Raw genomic sequence first — 18,524 nt, forward strand, 5'->3', positions numbered from 1 at the left:
ACCCACGCCAATGTCAGGAATGGACGCTTCTCTAAAAGGTTTGTGTAACTCCGCGTCATCCTGGTGATGAAGTCGCCTACAATCCCGCACACAACTCCCTACAGCATGTTTTAGCGTGGGCTGTGTCCCGAACTGTCCCCCATTCCATCCCCAGCACAGCTGGGCCAGGCTCTCTGTTCTTGTCAGTTTCGCCAGCTCTGTTCACGTCAGCGTCCTTTCGAAAGAACTTACACGGGGGTTTGTTACTATCTACTGTTTCTTGTCTTTCAAAATAATTTCTGCTCTTTACTGTTTCCTTCTTTCTAAATATTTATTTGGATTTGTTCTCTTTGCAACTCCGTAGCTCTGGGGCTTTTTGTGATTTACTTAATGATCATTTTCTAATTTCCACTGTAATTTCTTCTTCTGGAAATTACTGAGGTGTGGCTGACACGCACCACACGGCGTGTATTAAGGCACACACAGTGGTAAGAGGTGTGTGTTTGCTTGTTTTCAAGCAGGCTCCATGCCCAGCACAGAGCCCAGCGCAGGGCTTGAACTCACGACCCTGAGGTCAAGACCTGAGCTGAGATCAAGTCGAACACTTAACCAAGACTGAGCCTCCCAGGTGCCCTAAGAGGTGACTTCTGTGTGTGCCCTTGAGACCATCACCCCCAAAGTCCTCTCAGACCTTGTCCTATGCCCGCTTGGCTGCCCCTCCTCCTCTGGCCCCTCCCTGGGCAACCACTGGCCTGCTTTCTGTCACTGGAGCTTAGTGTGCATTCTCTAGGATTTCTGTAAATGGCACCACCCAGCAAGCACTCCTGTTTGTCTGGTTCTCTTGCTTTGCATCATCATTTTGAGATTTACCCCTGGTGCACTGGGTATCACTGTTCATTCTTTTTTTCCCCAAGGAGTATCCCACCGTGTCCACACCACCACGTATTCATCTACTTCCCTACAGTCGGCCATTTGGTTTGTTTACACTTTCTGACTACTACAAAGACAGCTGCTAGGCACACTCGGGTGTGAGTCTGGACACGGGCTAGGCACATCTTTAACTTTTTAAGACACTGCCGAACTCCTCACAAGTGGTTGTGCCATCTGCATGCCCGCCCTCGGCGGCCAAGGGCATTGGTTCCCTGCATCACCGTCCACACCTCATACGCTCAGCATTCTGATGGGTGTGCTTTTGTGCTTCACGTGCATTTCCCAGTGAGGATGGTGTTGAGCGTCTCGTCATGTGCTTCTTTGACATCTTTTTTGATGAAGTGTCCATTCAGATATTTTGCCCATTTTAAAATTGCTTTTCCCCTGTGTTGAGTTTTGAGGGTCTAAATTTTAATATTGTATACAGGCCCTTTATCAGATACCTGATTTGTGAATATTTTCTCCCAGTCAGTGACTTTATTTCTCATTCTTTTAATGGTGTGTTTAAAAGAGAAGTAATTTTAATCTGATGGAGTTGAGTGCCTCTGGTGTTTTATCTAAGAAGGTGCCTACCACAACTGCTAGCATCTTCCCTTGCTTTCTTCTACAACTTTTACACATTTCAGTCTATGATCCATTTTGAGTTAACTTTTGCATATGGTGCAAAATATGAAGTTCATTTGTTTGTTTTTACATAGAGATGTCCAATTGTCCCAGCACCACTTGTTAAAAAGACTTTTTCCCACTGAATTATCATTGCACCTTGGTCAAAAGTCAGTGTGGCTAATATGGAGCAAGTGGAATTTGAAATTATAAAACGATGCCATTTACATTAATGACTCCAAAAATTAAATACTTAGGTATAACTCTAACAAAATACATACAAAATCTATACGAGGAAACTACCAAACTCTGAAAAAAGAATCAAAGAAATAAATAGGAGAGATATTCCATGTTCATGGATAGGACCACTCAATATTGTCAGGATATCAGCTCTTCCCACCTTCATCTAGATTCAATGAGTCTGAGTCAAAATCCCAGCAAGGTATTTTGCAGGTACTGACAAACGGGTTCTAAAGTTCAAATGGAGGCAGAAGACCCAGAATACCCAAGACAACACTGGAGGAAACAATGCTGAAGGACTGACACTCTGTGGCTTCACAACTGACTATAAAGCTACAGTAATTGTGATATTGTGATTTGTAAGAACTGCATTTTGGCCTTATATATGTTTGGTCTTCATCCATGGTTCCTGGCTCATGGCTCCTAGAACCCTTGGAATTTCCTGAGCGATGAGGGCCTCAAAGGTGTCTTTTGCTACGTTAACGAGGTGACTTTTAGAAAGCATCTAAGGATGAGGGCTGGTTTAGAGGGGTGGAACTTCCAGACCCATCCCCCTCTCCTGATCTCCAAGGAGGGGAAAGGGGCTAGAGATTGAGTTAATCACCAATGGCCAATGATTTGGGGCGCCTGGCTGGTTCAGTTGGTACAGGATGAGACTCTTGATGTTGGGGTCGTGAGTTCAAACCCAATGCTGGGTGTAGAGATTACTTAAGAAATTTTAAAAATTTTTAAAAAATCACCAGTGGCCAATGATTTAATGAATTGTGTCCATGTAATGAAGTTTCCATAAAAACCCCAAAGGACAAGGTTTGAAGCTTCTGGGTTGGCGGACATGTGGATGTGAGGAGAGCAATGCACCTGGAGAGGGCTTGTAAGCTCCTTGACCCTCTCCCCGTGACCCACCCTCTGCATCTCTTCATCTAGCTGTTACTGAGTTACATCCTTTTCTAATAAGCTGGCGATTTAGTGAGTAAAAGGTTTCTCTGAGATCTATGAGCTGCTCTAGCAAATTAATTGAACCCAAGGAGGAGGTCTTTGAGACCTCCAGTTTATAGTTGGTTGGTCAGAAGCACAGGCGAGTTGTAGGACACCCAGCTGGTGCCGAAGATTCCTTGTTAGATGTGTGAGGGACCAATCCCTCCTACACACACATACAATGGAACTGGATTCAAAACCCAAATGGTAATCAAGACAGTGTAGTACTGGTAAAACAACAGACAAACAGATCAAGGCAACAGAAAAGAGAGCCCAAAAATAGACCCACATAGATGTAGTTAACAGATCTTTGCTAAAGAAACAAAGGCAACACAAGGGAGCAACCAGAGTCTCTTCAATAGGTGGGGCTGGAACAACAGGATGTCCACACGCAAAAAAATGACTCTAGACACAGACCTTACACCCTTCACAAAAACTAACTCACAGTGGATCATAGACCCAAATGTAGAATGTAAAACCATAAAGCTCCTAGAAAACAGCACAGGAGAAAATCTAGATGACCCTAGGTTTGGTGATGACATTTTCCAAGCAACACCAAAGGCACAATCCATGAAAGAAATATTGACAGGTTGGACTGCATTAAAACTTAAAACTTTTGCTTGGCTAAAAACAATATCCACAGAATGAGAAGACAAGCCACAGACTGGGAGAAAATTTTGCAGAAGATATATCCGATAAAGGACTGTTATCTAAAACATACCAAAAAAACTCTTAAAACCCAAAAAGAAAACAAAACAAACTACCCTATTAAAAAATGGGTGAAAGATCTTAACAGACACCTCACCATGTTTTTTAGCTCTTGTGAGCTAAAAGTGACCATGAGTGAGTGTGGGTGAACAAGTATCTCTTGGAGACCCTGCTTTCAGTTCTTTGGGGCAAATACCCAGAAGTGGAATTGCTGGATCATATGGTAATTATATGTTCAACTTTTTAAGGAGCCAATATTCACGGATGGACTGATTTAACTTTATGTTAATTTTTTCCATTTCCATCCATAATTTCACAAGTCCATATAAAATCTGAGCAAGACATCTGGTGACACTTGAGCTGATTCTAAAATATGTACGGAAGAATAGAGGTACATAAAAAGCTACCTTTAAACATGCTAAAATGTCAGAAATGTAAAAACTGTGTGATCTGTACAATTACATCTGATTATGAGCTAACGGTGATTTGAGAGGCTCGAAACAGACCCATCTTTGTAAGAGAGTTCAGTATGTAGTAGAGATGCCTTCACAGATCAACGAGGAAAACGTCAATTATTTAGTGGAAAACTGATTCACTGTATTAAAATAATAAAGCCAAATTATTACTTACAAATACAAATGTGTTAAAGGTCTAAATTTGAAAGTAAAATAATAAAAATCTTAGAAAAAAGTATGGGAGAAGATTTTTATGTCCTTAATTTGAGAGGGAATTTCTTAAATAAGATTCTGGAAGTGCAAACCACAGGGTGAAAAATTAACGGATCAGGTAATAACAAAACGAAGGCTTGGCATGGACCAAGTGAAGACATGGGTTTGGACTGGAGAAGACACAGAACTTCTGAAACCATCAAGGACTGCAGTGCAAACTATATGAGGAACGTCTGCAGACGAAGATAAAAAAACCATGAGATCCCAAAGACAAATGGGCAGAGGGTGTCAACAGGCACCTCTGATGAGAAAGATGAACGACGGAACGGCTGCCCCACACCCCCAGCAGACACCAGTTTTCAAATGAGGCGGAAACTAGCATCACGCACTGTTGGTGTAAGTGCAAACCATGTGAGCGTTCTGGGGCGCGTCTGATATCATCTGTGAAGTTCTACATGTGTACAGCGGAGATCCTGGATGGCGAAGGTCTAGAATGAGCTACGCTCATGGAAACTCAAGGCTGAACCATAGAGGAGAGTTAGGGCAGACCCAAGTCTCGACCGTGAGGGAACGGACATGGCACAGTACATGACTATGACAGGGTCTTTGCAGAACTGAGAAGTAAGCAATCCGCTATTTATTACAGCATCAGGGACAGTTCCCAAACACTGGGTTGAATGAAACTACGAGATGCAGAATAGCATTTAAAACATAATTCCATCTCCATAAATTAACAATATACGCATAAATACCCCAAAATGACACCGCTGTGTATTTTTCAAGGCTACACACACACAGACACAAAAGTGAATGGAGAGTGGACAGGAAGGACACATAATAAGCAAATGAGTCAAGGTGGGCATATTGAATACCTGTGCTTGGGGGGGGGGGGATGGGCCATGCGTGAGGAATCAAGTTCTGTGTACTCGAGGTTCCCTGACAAGGTCCATTCAAGAAAATCAACACAAAAGGCTTACAGACAACCGAACAGGGTCGTGTGCACACATTCACACGGCTGTGACCACTCTGGAAGGGCAGTCGGGAACGCGTTCACGTGGGTGGCTCTGAAGACGGAGGAGATCTTTGTTTTACATGCTCTGCACCGTTGAACTTCTTGCCATCTACCTATGTTACTTTTTTTTTCAAGTAGACATTTGTTAAAAAATAAAAACAAAGAGCTAATGGAACTAACACTAGCATCCGAAGAAATGAGGCTTTTTTAAAAGTCTGGCCTGGACACATCTGTTTCTGAAAAAACACCTGTCACGTGAAGGCAAACGTGTGTGTGTGCTCCAGGCTCCAACCCCAGGCTCGCCGGCAGCCACCACCCGGCACGGGACGCTAGGGACACTCTGCTCTCACAATAACCCAAACTGGTACCTCGGCCACGAGCAGGACCCGTAAGGTGGCATCCACTAGGAATAAGGACACTGGGGGCAAACTGTTTTAAAACGTCACTGTCTAGCACACGGACTCACTAGAAGCCCATACGTGCAAACACAGAAGCAAAGCAGTGTGAGCGGCCCAGAGCCTCCTGTGTGGAGGCCCCCGCTCAATCCCTGCAAGGTGGCCCCCAAAGGCACCGCACAGAGCCTCAGTCCTGCAGAGAATGCGGGGAACGCCGGAGCTGGAAACGCGGACGCACCGTGTGCCTGCAGGGAGCCCGCGGGCGGGAGGCCTTACCGCGCCATCTTGTCGCTGCAGGACATGGTGAGCAGCCTCTCGCCCTGCAGCACCCCGTCCCACGTCTGGAGGCTTGCGTTGGATCGCACGGGAATTGTGCCTTCGCCAGACTCTATTTTCGTCCGCAGCTGTCCTCTGGCTTTGCGGTTTGGATGTCTGTCCGCTGGTTCTAGGAAAGGTAGGCCAGATGAGAGTCCCACAGGCTGCAACCCCCTAGACATCTAACGTCAGCTCATGGCCCCGTGCACATGCTTATTCCCGCTCTCTCTAAGACAGACGTACAACATGGTAGAGAAAACTGGGCAGGAGAGGATGTAATACAAACCAAATTCAGGAAAGTGGTCTCCTCTAGGGGCTGGGGAAAAAGGACTTCCATTTTAACCAGAATGATTTCTATCATTAAAAATGAGCTGAAGCAAACGGGACAAAATGCTAACATTTGCTAATTCTAGATGATGGATATGTGAGGGTTATATATTTTCCCTGCATTTTTAAATGTTCCAAAATTAAATTACAGGGATGCTGAAATAAATGCAGAGGAAGCATGCATGCACAAACATCTAAAGTGAGTATCTCTGGGTTACATGAACATGGGCGATTAAAATTTTTTCTTATATTTTAAAAAATATGTAGCAATTTTCCACAGTGCATGTATGTTGCCTTTGGAATCAAGGAAAATAATGCACTCAGATGCTGTATTTGAGTTGCTTCAGCTTAGGAGAAGAGACGAGGACACGAATTACTGTACGACAGAAGCACGGGCCTCACGTGATGTGCGCCAGGGCCCCCTTCTCACTAGTGTGTGCCTGCTTCTGAAATGCCCGCCACATCCCGCAGGTACACACGCACCACATCACGGCCTGTCCGAAGCCCAGATGCACAGACACAGACTGTCCAGATTTAAATACAAGTCTGAGTTAATACCCTTGCTTCTACTCTAATTCCTTAGTGCATCAGAGTCAACACGTCTCATTCAGTCAGGTCTCCTCATCAAATTATTCATTGAAAAGAAAAACCTCATGCTTCTATATATTCCTATCAGATCCACTTTCAAAGCTGAAATTTTCAAGAGAAAGAAGAAAAGGACATTCACATAGGTTTACCCTTCGGCCTGTCACTACGTAACCCCGGGTCTGCTCGGGACGCTGCCGGCCGAGCCCCATACCTTCCAGGACCGGCTCGTGCGGTGAGAAGATCCTGGCGTCCCCACAGGGAGACGTGCTGATGTATAGATGGAACTGCACACTCTCCTTCAGCTTGAACCCTCCTCGCTCGGACTTCTGAAAGACGGACCGTTTCTGATCGTCTTTGTTACTAGAAGGAAAAGGGTTGCAAAAATGATCTTTCAAGCTGCATACAGTCAAAACTTTGTCGTAATTTACAATGACTTTCAGAGGCCACTACTTTCAACAAGGTACAGTTGAGCTTGAACTGGGATGTTGACGTGTTGATGATAATTAACAGTTAATGACTGAGTCCACTCAATAAAGAACAAGTCTCGGAACGTGAGTGACCTTCCCTTCTTCTCGTTTAGGACTTCGACACAGACAGACGACACGTAAGAAATGGCTTGGTAAAGAAAATCAGCTCAGACAGGTGACTAGAATGAATGGCCCCAGTCCCCAGGCAGCTCGGTTCTGTTCAGGTTCCTGCCGCGCACACCAGAAGCACACGGGCCTGAGCACAGACCTCAGATCGACGGCCGCATGAGCCACCACACGTGTGCATGCGTGCGTAGTATTCGCCCGACTGGATTTTGTAGCTTGAGCATCATGGGAAAACAGGACCCAACCTCATCATTGCCAATAAAGTTACTATTTTAAGAATTTTTCAGAGATTACAGAAACAATGAAGGTTTTGCAATACATTCTGACAGGAGGGAATGTTATTTAGAAACTGCTTCCTTTAGTTATTTACTTACTAAACTTACTTTAAGTAAAGCTCAAGTTGTGTATAAAGAAATCTAAGCAAGGATCTCCGAGCTATAATTTCTGCATGGCAGTCATTTAATGCAAGGCCACGGTCACTCATGTACTCGCCATTGATGCACTTTGTCCCCGTGGAAATACTGATCACCTTGGCGTCTTTCACATCTGTGCCTGGAAAACAAACGAGAAATTACTCCTCGTGGCTCGCTGTGCTCCCGGGGTCTGCCGTGCGTTCTCAGTGACTTCACTTTTGGGGTGTGATATGCACCCCTGCCCCCAATTTGTACCTGGGCAGACTCAGCCTCTGCAAATGGCCTCCCCCTGAGGACTCATGGAGCAATGTTCCTGGGAAGTGAAACTCCCTCGCTCTTTAGTCTACAGATTCAAACCTAAGGAAGGTATTTCCTCTGGATGCAACCAAGTCTTTTCTTGAACGTTTCCCAGTGGACACGGGGAGGGAGCACCAGGCAGAGGCAGACTAAATGGTCTATCAAAGCGCCAGTGAGGCTACGAGGAAGGGCGTACTGCCACCCGAGGGACAAGAGGGGCAGAGAGGAGGTGACCCGCGGTGTGTTGGTAACGGCACTGGACGCACCGCCAGTCTGACGGACATGTGCTGACAGACCACGTACTCCAGACCCGGGGCAAGACATGCACACGGCCCGAGAGCAAACCTCACTCGCCGGCAGCTACACGGACCGTGTGCGCCCCGAGCGGCAGGCGCAGCGCCAGGCCTGTTAGGGAAGGGTTTCCACTTCATTCCCACGACGTGCTCTGAGGGGCACGTATACCAGTCTCCATTTAGCAGATGATGAGCCTCAGGGGTCAAGCGGCCTGCCCAAGGTCATTCAACCAGCCGAACCCGGCCATCCGACGTCGGGGCCCGGTGCCAGGGGCTGTGTGGCACTACTTGCTGGGGTACACCGTGGCCCCGAGCAAAAGGTCGCAAGTGAGGTGCACAGCAAGGTGCAACACGCCCCGGGAGCTGGTGTGCCCCTCTGGCCGGCCTGGGTGGACCCGGCAGCCGCTCACTCCTGCTGCGGCTGGAGGCACAGAGCCTCACCCAGGGGACGCTTCACTCCAGGGGCTGAAGCGTTCGCCTTCCGTCATGTGAAAAAAGCAGCAAAGAGAGGGGCGGGGAGAACACAGGCATCACCACCAGAATCACCCTGAACCCAGGGTGACGTCCAGAGCACTTCCTCCTACCGCAGGCGTACCCTCTGCTGCGCCGGAGTAAAGACATCGCGCAAGAAAAAGCCGTCATTAAAACAGCACTCAGGTCTCCTCGGCCGTCAAGGGGTGGGCCAACGCTGAGGAGCATGAAATCACGTCCTGCCCACGATGGGACAGAGAGCTGCCTCGCGGGAAAAGGACAGTGCGTTCGCCCACACGGAGGACGGGGGTTTTCTCCCTGGCTGGCAGGTGTAGACACATAAAGCGTTCCCAGCTTGCTCGCTCGCTCTCCGGCCCTAGGGGGCTTTCTGCACGTGGAGGTCCAGGCTCAGACAGCCAGCGGGGGGCCGAGTGCTTGTCCAGGGCAGAAGGCCCCACAGGAGCAGGGATCCAGGCCTGGACCACCGCTGTGGTCTCCTGTTCCTGGGAGTGGTCCACGGGCAGATGCTGCTCAGCATCCTCACCCCTGGGGTGCGGGAAAGGACTCAGGGGGGTTCCTCGCGTTGGTGGGAACTTCTGTGTAAATTTAAAGGGCTCCTTCTGCCATCCCGAAGTGTGCTTTTTACCTGTGCATTTTCTGCTCTTGCTAGAGCTGCCAGTCTCCCACATGAAAGTACCACAGAAACTAGCTGGTAGCGTCCCCACTGGTTAAGCCAAATGCGTCCCACTCGCAAATGAAGCAGGAAGGGGGAGGGGCCATTTTGCTGGATTTTTCCAGAGTCAATCAAAACCACTCACATGTGATTACAGGAATCAGATATTAATACAGTATGCTTTCTCCAAATAAGAAAACCTAGGTTAAAGAAACGAACGTGTAGGGGAAAATGTAAGTGCAGTTCCTACGTTTGCACATGACAGGGATTCTGAAGGATTAGGAAAACGGCCCCCTCAGTGTCAGAGGTGGTCCCAGCCTGAGAGCACGTCCCCTCTGTTAGGCAGGAAGCAAGGCAGGCTGACGTGCAACACCAACGTTTTACCTGTTGTCATGACGATGCCGGCAAGAACCTTCCTGCGTGCATGCGGAGAGGAGAAGTTGTCGGTCAGATCGCCAAACTTATCCAGCACCAGGCGGGCCACGGCATCGGCTAACACCTGAGGACACAGCAGGGCGTCAGGGCTGCGGCCTGCACCCGCCCGTGCACACCACCAAGGCCGTCCCTCGGCAGTGGCCTTACAGATGGCCTCTCTTCTGGAAAACCACACAGGCTAAACTGGCACACGGGCGCGCGGGTGTGCATGCTTTTTCTCCCTCCCAAACATTCCTTGGAAACAGAGGCCCCAGGAGCACTGGAGGCTCTGGCTGGAACCCTTCGAGAGTCTCACGGAGAGGGACAGTCCAGAGCCCGTGCCACCCCTCTGGCCCTCCCAATACCCCGGCCCTGCCCCTGGATGAGGACGCTGAGGCAGAGACCAGCCAGAGCGGCTTCTCTGGGCCACCTGCCTCACACCCTCCACGACTCTGCACCAGCTCTGCCCCCGGCTCACCCAGCCTCCAAGGAGCCCTGGAGCAACAGGGCTTTTGAAGAAGTGAAAGCGCTCCTTTTCTGACCACAGGAGGGGTGGCCGTCCACTCGGGGACTGGCCGGGCCGGGGAACACGCCCTCGAGTGTGCCCCACAACATCAGGGCAAGAGAAGGGGCAGGGGGAGAACGACCTGGTGAAGAGCCACACGGCTGCGCTCAGCCACGGCCCGGGGCACCTGCCGCACGTGGCTCAGCCACGGCCCGGGAAGCAGCGCCCACGAGAGCCTGCGAGGACACCTGCCACACGTGGCTCAGCCACGGCCCGGGAAGCAGCGCCCACAAGAGCCTGCGAGGGCACCTGCCGTAGACCCAGCCCACGCCAGACGGCACTGACGGCCACGCTCTCTGGGGACGGGGTTAAGTGTGGCTGGCACACGGCCAGACCAGACAGCCTGCACTGGGGGAGCCCTTCCCAGGAGCAAACGCATCTGTCCAGGCTTGTTTTCACAGCTTATAATTTATCTTGGATTCTAGTGTTTTTGGGAAATGATGCCTGACAGGGGGTGTGTGTGAAGAGCTGCGTCCTCCCAATCTCACACCTGACGATCAAACAGCTACATCGAGTGTCCCCAGTTTGGCCCGTAATAAAACATTCCCCAAATGGACAGAAACGTCCCTCATCCTAAATGATGACTTATTTTGAACAAAACAAAAGTCACCAGGATTTCTTCCTCCTGCCGTTGCCCCAGTAAGTACCAAGGAGCCCCAGAAGACTGCGCTCCGGGGGGGGGGGAGCATGGACAGAAGACGTGGGGTGGCAGGCCCCCTGCACCCAGGGCAGAGCATCAGTGCCACGCATGTGGGTGCAGGCGGCATGGTGGGGAGGGGATCAAAGATGAAGGACCACGTGTTCCAATTTACGTAAGAGAAAAAATCTTAAGAGAGATTAAGGATAAGCCACAAAAAAGAAAAGCTTCCGTTTCATGGAAGGTTAGGCCTATCTCCAAACCCCAGAGCTCAGAGACACTCAGGTGGAGGTCAGGCCCTTACGTGGACACTCACTGGTCAGAGGCAGGCATTTTCGGCACCGAGACAGTCCCTCCGACCCCTCACAGAGATTACAGCCTCCTTCCTCCGGGTAAAGAAGCAACCCTCTGTCTACATGTGGGTGCAGATGCGACAACGAGAGTCACGCCCATGCCCCACAGCCCCAGGTGGCACCCCTTCCCTGCAACGGCGCCCAGGAGCTGACGGCCCGGTTCTGCCGCTCTCGCGGAATCCACCACTGACAGAGGGCTCCGCACACCTCACGTGGCCACGACGTCCGGGCTTAAACCCTGGAACGCCCTATGAACACGACGAAGGCCAGAAGTCCCAAGACCAGGGACTCAGGGCTACCCCAGGCCAGCGGTGAGGATGCTCACCGCTCCAGGAGGCACACTGGGAACTTCCAATGCAGATTCCAGAAATCAAGCTGCAGGGCTGATTCTGCGCAGGCCACCCCAGGTCCTCCAAGGGAAGTGTGGTCATACCCTGAGCTCCCGCGGGGCTCCAGAGACACCACGGTGGGGGCACAGGGAGCAGACACGGGACACGCAGCTCCACACCAGCACCGGGCGCTCGCAGAACTCGGGCAAGCGGCCTGGGGCAGGGCTGAGATGACCCTGCCTGTCTACCCCTCTCCTTTAGACGAGATTCCCGGAAGCCCCTCCCGGTGAGGCCCCACGTGGCCCCCAGCAGGGCTCTGGTCTCTGCTCCCACGGAAGTACAGGCCCAGGCCGGGACCCCCGCATGCCTCCCCGCCACGGTGTGACCCCTCCACCCTGCAAAGCCCAGGCACGGGGGTTCCCACATTTGATGGGATTCCGATCATCTCACACGCGACTCTGCTGAGGTCAAGGGCAGGCGGGGGCACAGACGCCGGTGTGAGCTCAAGCGGGAAGATACTGCAGCAAACAGGACACCTGAAAATAGAAGTCCCAGGGAGCCAGCACCACTGACGTGTGAAACGGTAAACGGACTACTATTCGTCTGAAAAATGTGCGTAAGAGGTTAATATGGGATGTGATTATTTGATTCATTAAACACCAGTAGGATTTTCAAATACGCTACTTTATACTGATGCTGTATTTGGTTGCTTTAGGCAAAATAAAATAAAGTTTCTTCTTCTAAAACCTAGGAGCACTGGTCACCTCAGGCAAGGGCACCGAGAGGTTACCCTACTCGTGTTCAAAGGCACCAGACAAGCTGTGACGCTCGGATTCTTCTAGGAGAAATACAAGCTGTCCCATCTAGCGACCTAGTCCCTTCATTTTTCCTGATCAAACCAGTACATAATTTATCTTCAACATTAGTAATATTTTGACAAAAAGGAATAAAGAAGGGTGGCCAGATTTTCTCTCTAAAAGGATAATTTTTACACTAAAAACCTGGATTTCCAAGAAGAGAAGCAATACATAAAGAGTTCTAGGATTTAGAGATGCCAGCTACACGCTATCTCCCCGTTCACATAAGCCATGAGCCCACCCTGAAATCCCCCGTCCTCACCCTGGTCTTATGCGGGAGGGCCGTCCAAGACCAAACAAGAGTGGCCGCCTACCTCCGGCCGAGCAGCAGGGAGACCCATGTGGACCCCACCAAGGACATTCCAGGTACAGATTCCAGGGCACCTTGAGTGCCGCTGAAGGTCCCCTTCCGCCCCTCGCCCCTCTGCCCCTCCAAGAGGCTCACGCCTGTTGTGGGGTGTCCTCGGCCCGGCTGGCCCCTCAGCCCTCAGCCCTGCTGGAGCTGCAAGTCACCCACCCGTACCCGCACTAGGGGTTCAGCTACTGGCCAGCCGGCCTCCCTTCTGTGCTTGGGATTCCCTGGTTGAGACTTTGCGGGAAACACCACCGAGCTGCTCCTGTCACAGGCTGCAGCGGGACGTGGGTCCCCACAAGGGTGGATTATGTGGGAAGGGAGCCACGGGTTGCCGTGGGGCACAAGGCAGGGCTCGGCCTGGAGGCCACTGAAAGCACTGCTCTGGTGGACGGGGCTTCATGTGTCCCGCCCGCACGTGACGGCCCTGGACAGGCCGCCCAGCATGACCCGCTCGGCAGGGCAGGACTGCCCGGAGCCAGACTTACCAGGGACGTTCAGACGGACATCAACAGCGACCAGGAGAATGAAGCCCTGTCTGAAAGCACTGTCAAGACACGGCCACCGTTTCCGGCGGCGGCACGTTTCCTCACCTGCGGTAAATGTAACTGAAGGCCCTCGCTGGGGATGGGCTGGCGAGACGGTGTTTGATCCAAGTGCAAATTAAAAATGGTTGCCAGCGCGGACTGCGCAGCCCGGGCCTTGGCGAGCTTTTTGTTCCTGCCTGAGCCCTCGAAGAACTGGCCGTCCACCACCACAGACATGACGAAGCTCTTGGCGTGGCTCTCCCCGCTCTCGGACAGGAAGTCGTACTTGAGCCCCGGCCGCAGCTCATTCAGGATCATCACGGGGTTCTTCCCGCTCGGTGGTGGGAACGGCGGAGGGCCGGGGAGAGGAGGCTGCGCCAGGCTCGCGGGCGCCGGGGACGCCGCCAAGCTGAGGTCCCCGCTGGAGCTGAAGGAGTCGTCCCCATTGGAGCCCAGGTAGAAGGGTATTTCCGACCTGTCTGGGGTCTCGAAGCCGTTGAAGAGCGTGTCGGGGAAGTCAGCCTGGTCGGACGTGAAGTCCGTGTTGGCGGACAGGGTCCTCCCCATGGCCAGGTGCGCCTCGGAGGCGTTGGGGAACTGCACGAAAGACCGCAGGGCCTTCTCGGCGGCGTGCAGCTTGGCCTTCTTCTTGGTGGGGCCAGAGCCCTCAAACACCTGCCCGTTCACTTCAACGGACATGACGAACAGGGGCGCGTGCACCGGCCCGGTCTGCGACAGCAGCGCATACTGCAGGCCAGGCTTGATCTCGTTCAGCTGCATCAGGGCGTTCTTCGGCAGCGCGGGCCCGGGCGGCCGCCGCCTCTTCTTCAGGCGGAACTTGGCGTGGCCGTTGCTGCCCTCCTCCAGGGGCCGCTTCCGGCTGGCGCCACCGCCACCCCCGTTGGAGAGCGGGGCGCCCTCGCCAGGCCCGGGGGCGCTGCCGTCCTTGGGGGGCACGCTGTCCAGACTGCAGCTTTCCTTAACATCTGTGCTGCTCGAACCTGCGGTGCCCAGAAAGAGTAACTTACAACGCCTTCGTTGCAGGATCTTGTAAATGCAAAATTTATAGATTCCTTTATCTCTCTTTGTAACTGGTTAAGTGATGTGTGCTTACACACTCTGTTCCTTGTTGTGTGTGCAGAAAGCTGCCACTCCACCCAGGAACCAGCCCCTAGACACCACTCCTAGTTAGTGTCACCAACTGCTCGTGCATTAAAAGCTGAATCTAACTTATTTCTACTTATTTCCTACAAGAACATTCTGAGGCATCTAGAGATGCTCTATTCAAGCTTATCAGCATGTGGGATGCTAAACTGCTCCTGAAAATTCTCCTGTCAGTGCTGACACATTGCCCCTCCTCTCCGATGTCCCTGCTCTCGGGCTCCCGGGCTCTGGACAGCAGCCTCGTCCAGAAGAGGAAACAGGGTTTAAAACAGGCATTCACAAGCTAATCAGCTTTCAGATCAATGTGTGCGGTTACTTGACCTAGTGCATGAATCGATCTCAGAGAATGCCTCGTAAATCCTGGGAAGTGCTCCGGACTAGTGGAGATTTCTGAAGGATGCAGCTTCGCTTCTAGTACATGCTTACCCTGGTTCCATGCTACATGGGGACTGATTTATCTCCGAACCCTTACGAAATTCCGTGATAGGGAAAAATACGTAAAAAAAAAAAAAAAGACATAAAATTAAAGCTGCAAACAGCCTACAGCTTCCTAACTTTGTAAGTAAAGCCAGTGATTTTTATCTTTTTTTAAAACAAATATTTGATGGATTTACAGAATAATTTGGTTATCCCACCTTTTAAAGGTAGTTTCTATTTACAATTAATAAGGATAATTTTAAAACTCTAAAAGTTCATGGCAAAATAAGTACGATTTTGGTTTCAAAAAGGGGAATAAAAAAGTATTCATTCTTCCCTGTAAGTTTATCAAGCTTTTTAAAAAAAGAGAAAAAAATGCCTTGTTTTCCTGGTTGATTTTCACAGGCCGCCGGCCACAGGAAGCGCAGGAGTGCTAAGCGCGGGGCTCTGAGGCCCTGTCAGTGGGACCTCCACTAGCTATCAGAGGTCTACGCTAAGTAACCACAGCAGCTTCTGCAGGTGTAAGCGGCCCCAGACATGGGGGCCCTAGGGTCCTTCTGCTAGTCATCTACCTGTAGACCCTCGTGATGCTGGGCAAACAGACAGCTGTGGACACGGGAGGCAGCTGGGACAGAAGGTCTGTGCTGATGGCCACCAATCCCCGAAGTCCAAGTCCTCGAGCTTCCGGGGCTGAGGTGTAAAGTCTAACCCCTGGGAAACAGCCTCCGTGCCAAGGCAGAGATGAGGGGACGGGAGACGGCTCTCTGCCGACGGCAAATACTCCCCAGGGCTCCCAACACACACACCACTTCTCCCAGTTGACAAAGCTGATGGAATGGACACTAAATTTTCATTTATAACATCCTCCAGCAAAAGCTCAATAGGTTACTCCTTTCGGTGCTCAGAAGAAACAGAGGTTAAAAAGGGCAGAGCGAGACAGATTTAGATTAACACGTGAGCAAAAGTCGTACACGCCACATGAGCACTTACATCCTGACGCTGGTGCCCGTGGGGGTCACCGGCATGGGGGTCGGGCCACGTCACGTGCGCACACATGCACTGTCACACACAGCCTCCGACACAAAGGCCGGCCTTCAGGAAGTAAAAATAACCAGGGCTGGGGTGACAGATAAGCTTGAGACTGTAAGAAAAACACGCTTCCTACAATACACTTTACACAAATCCCAAGTTGTTATCTGCTCCAGGAGCGCTCAGGTCCTGCTCAGCTTCCACCTAATTAGACGTGCTACTACGCAGAGGAAATCAATATTAGAATTAGGGAAAGAGGCCCCACTGTCACAGCTCTTAAACACACACGTGCTGCTTTACTCCACAAATGTGAACGCGGCCGTGATAAGATCTCTCGTTGCCTCTGAAACGGCAGGACATCTAGGACTTCCCGCCACTTCCAGCTCCGGAACCGCATTCATCTTTCCCGCACAATCACTCAGAAGATTCCTTTATCTTGGCAAGTTACCACACAGTCTACACACTGCAAAGTTTCCACCCCAACCCAGTGACTGCCACCGTGGACGACAGCCCCCAGTCCCCAAAAAAGGAGGCTTGGCGCACAGGTGCTCACGCAGTCCCCACGGGGGGGAACGCACGGGGAAAAGTGGCCATGGCCAGCGGGACGGACCCCTGAGGAGGCTCTGATGGGGACGGCAGCCTGCAGGAAGACAGCTCACGGAGCTGTGGTCTCGCTGCTGAAACAGCAACGCTCATGCCTTCTCACGCCCCCGACCACCAAGAGAACACCTCCCGAGCAGTTTGTGTGACAAAGGCCCAGCCCACTGTGTCCCCCGCAGCGGGGCCCGTGGGGCAGCCGGGCTCTGCCGGGTGAGCTGCGGGGTGCTCGGCAGCGGACTAGTTCAAGGGCAAGGCCTCCGCTGCTCGGTTTTGGAGGAAGTCACAGGGAGGTGCACTGAACTCTGTTCTAGTCACGTGACCACTCTCAATAAGCTGTCACTCATCATTTACACCTGCATGTTCTTCCTTGAGAACCACCGAACACAGACAAGTGAGATGTACACATACACGTATATCAGAAAGATGGTGCTTTGCTGTAATTTCCCTACTAAAAGCTCCCAACTTTTAAAGGTGGGAGCCTTTAAATCTTACTCAAATGCATGGCTATCTGGGGTTAAAGATAAAATAGAGGACAGGTGTTCAGGGAACTTCTTTTCACAGAGAACACCGCTGTGGGAGGGAAGCTGTGTGCCCCTGAGGCTCGCCAGCCTGCACCCCAGAGAGAACAGTGTGGGACACGGAACAGGCCCAGCAGGGAGCTCGGGTCCACGGCAGCCCAAAGGCTCGCTGACGTCTTGCAAACAAAATCAGCAGCCTCATGGGAGCCCCCTTCCCTCAAAGCACAGGGAGAATCCATTGTATTTACAGGGAAAAATTTAGGTAGTGTTATCCCAAATGACCAAGTACTTAAATCAATCTCAAAGGGTATTTTAGATTTGCACAGATGAAAATCTGGCCACCAGCAGAAGACCAGGCTGTGACATGGCATGAAACCATGCAGCTCTGTGGCACACGCGTCTGGAGGCGTGTGTTCACCCGCAGATACACGCACGGTGGCCCCAGAGGGACGGACGGTCCAGACACACGGCTTTAGGAAAATGCCCACAGCAAGTACCAACGTCACTGTAGAGAATACATCAGAAATTTAAAACATGCCATTGTTAATGATGTAGGAAATACTGTAGGAAAAAAACCACTTTCCCCAAATTAGTCTCATTAGAAAGACTGACAAGAACACTAAGGTTTTAATGGAGAGTTAGCTACTTGGTGCTACATGATAGGCCAGGTCTTACTCATGTTTTCTTCATCTTCTGTATCCATGGCAAAGGACTTCTGAGGGCTTCTTGACTGGCGGAGACGGTTTCTGTCTGAAAGACAGCAAGAAAAGAATGTTCAGCGTGCCCGTCACATGAGCAGATGAGGTCAGCCTGCCCCGAGGGAACGAGTACAACATTCCTACAAACTCAAGAAGGAAGTCACGAAACAAGGATGGTTAGGTCTGCTGTCGGGGACGGAGCATCTGCACGGCCCAGGACACCACAGGACGGCCGACCAGGGCTGCGTTGTCAGGAAGGATGGCACAGGTGGAAAGGGGCCACCCCGCGATCAAGTGCCACTCTGAGGAGGGCGGCCCTGCAGCAGGGGCTGGGCCCCAGAGGACAGTGAGGACAAGGATGTCTCAGAGAGAGCTCTCCCACAGGACGGGACGAAGGCGCACCAGGTCATCACAGAAGATGATGGAGCCACACACATGCCAGCCCACCTGCCGTTGGATCACTGCTCTCGGGACTCTGGTCTGGGTTATAAACTAAAGATGCAGAGCAAAAACACCCCAGGGTTTCACCTTACTGCTCTTCTTCATCCCGAACAGCATCTCGTATGGATGCAACTAAAGAACAT

At 51.3% G+C, this 18,524-nt stretch overlaps 1 protein-coding gene across 5 annotated transcripts in view; it reads right to left on the minus strand.

The window, feature by feature from the left end:
- ADARB1 (adenosine deaminase RNA specific B1) overlaps positions 1-18,524 on the minus strand; it is a 129,963-nt gene that overhangs the window by 23,178 nt on the left and 88,261 nt on the right. For all 5 annotated transcript variants that reach the window (XM_036073271.2, XM_078066242.1, XM_036073268.2 and 2 more), the window contains 6 exons: positions 17,918-17,992; positions 13,581-14,515; positions 9,865-9,979; positions 7,717-7,885; positions 6,952-7,100; positions 5,787-5,955 (listed from right to left, as the gene is read on the minus strand). In XM_036073271.2, coding sequence (XP_035929164.1) covers positions 5,787-5,955; positions 6,952-7,100; positions 7,717-7,885; positions 9,865-9,979; positions 13,581-14,515; positions 17,918-17,945 — 1,565 coding nt within the window. In that variant the 5' untranslated portion in view covers positions 17,946-17,992. The remainder of the gene's footprint in view (positions 1-5,786; positions 5,956-6,951; positions 7,101-7,716; positions 7,886-9,864; positions 9,980-13,580; positions 14,516-17,917; positions 17,993-18,524) is intronic.

Source organism: Halichoerus grypus, chromosome 1 (genome assembly GCF_964656455.1).
Source record: "Halichoerus grypus chromosome 1, mHalGry1.hap1.1, whole genome shotgun sequence".
NCBI lineage: Eukaryota > Metazoa > Chordata > Mammalia > Carnivora > Phocidae > Halichoerus > Halichoerus grypus.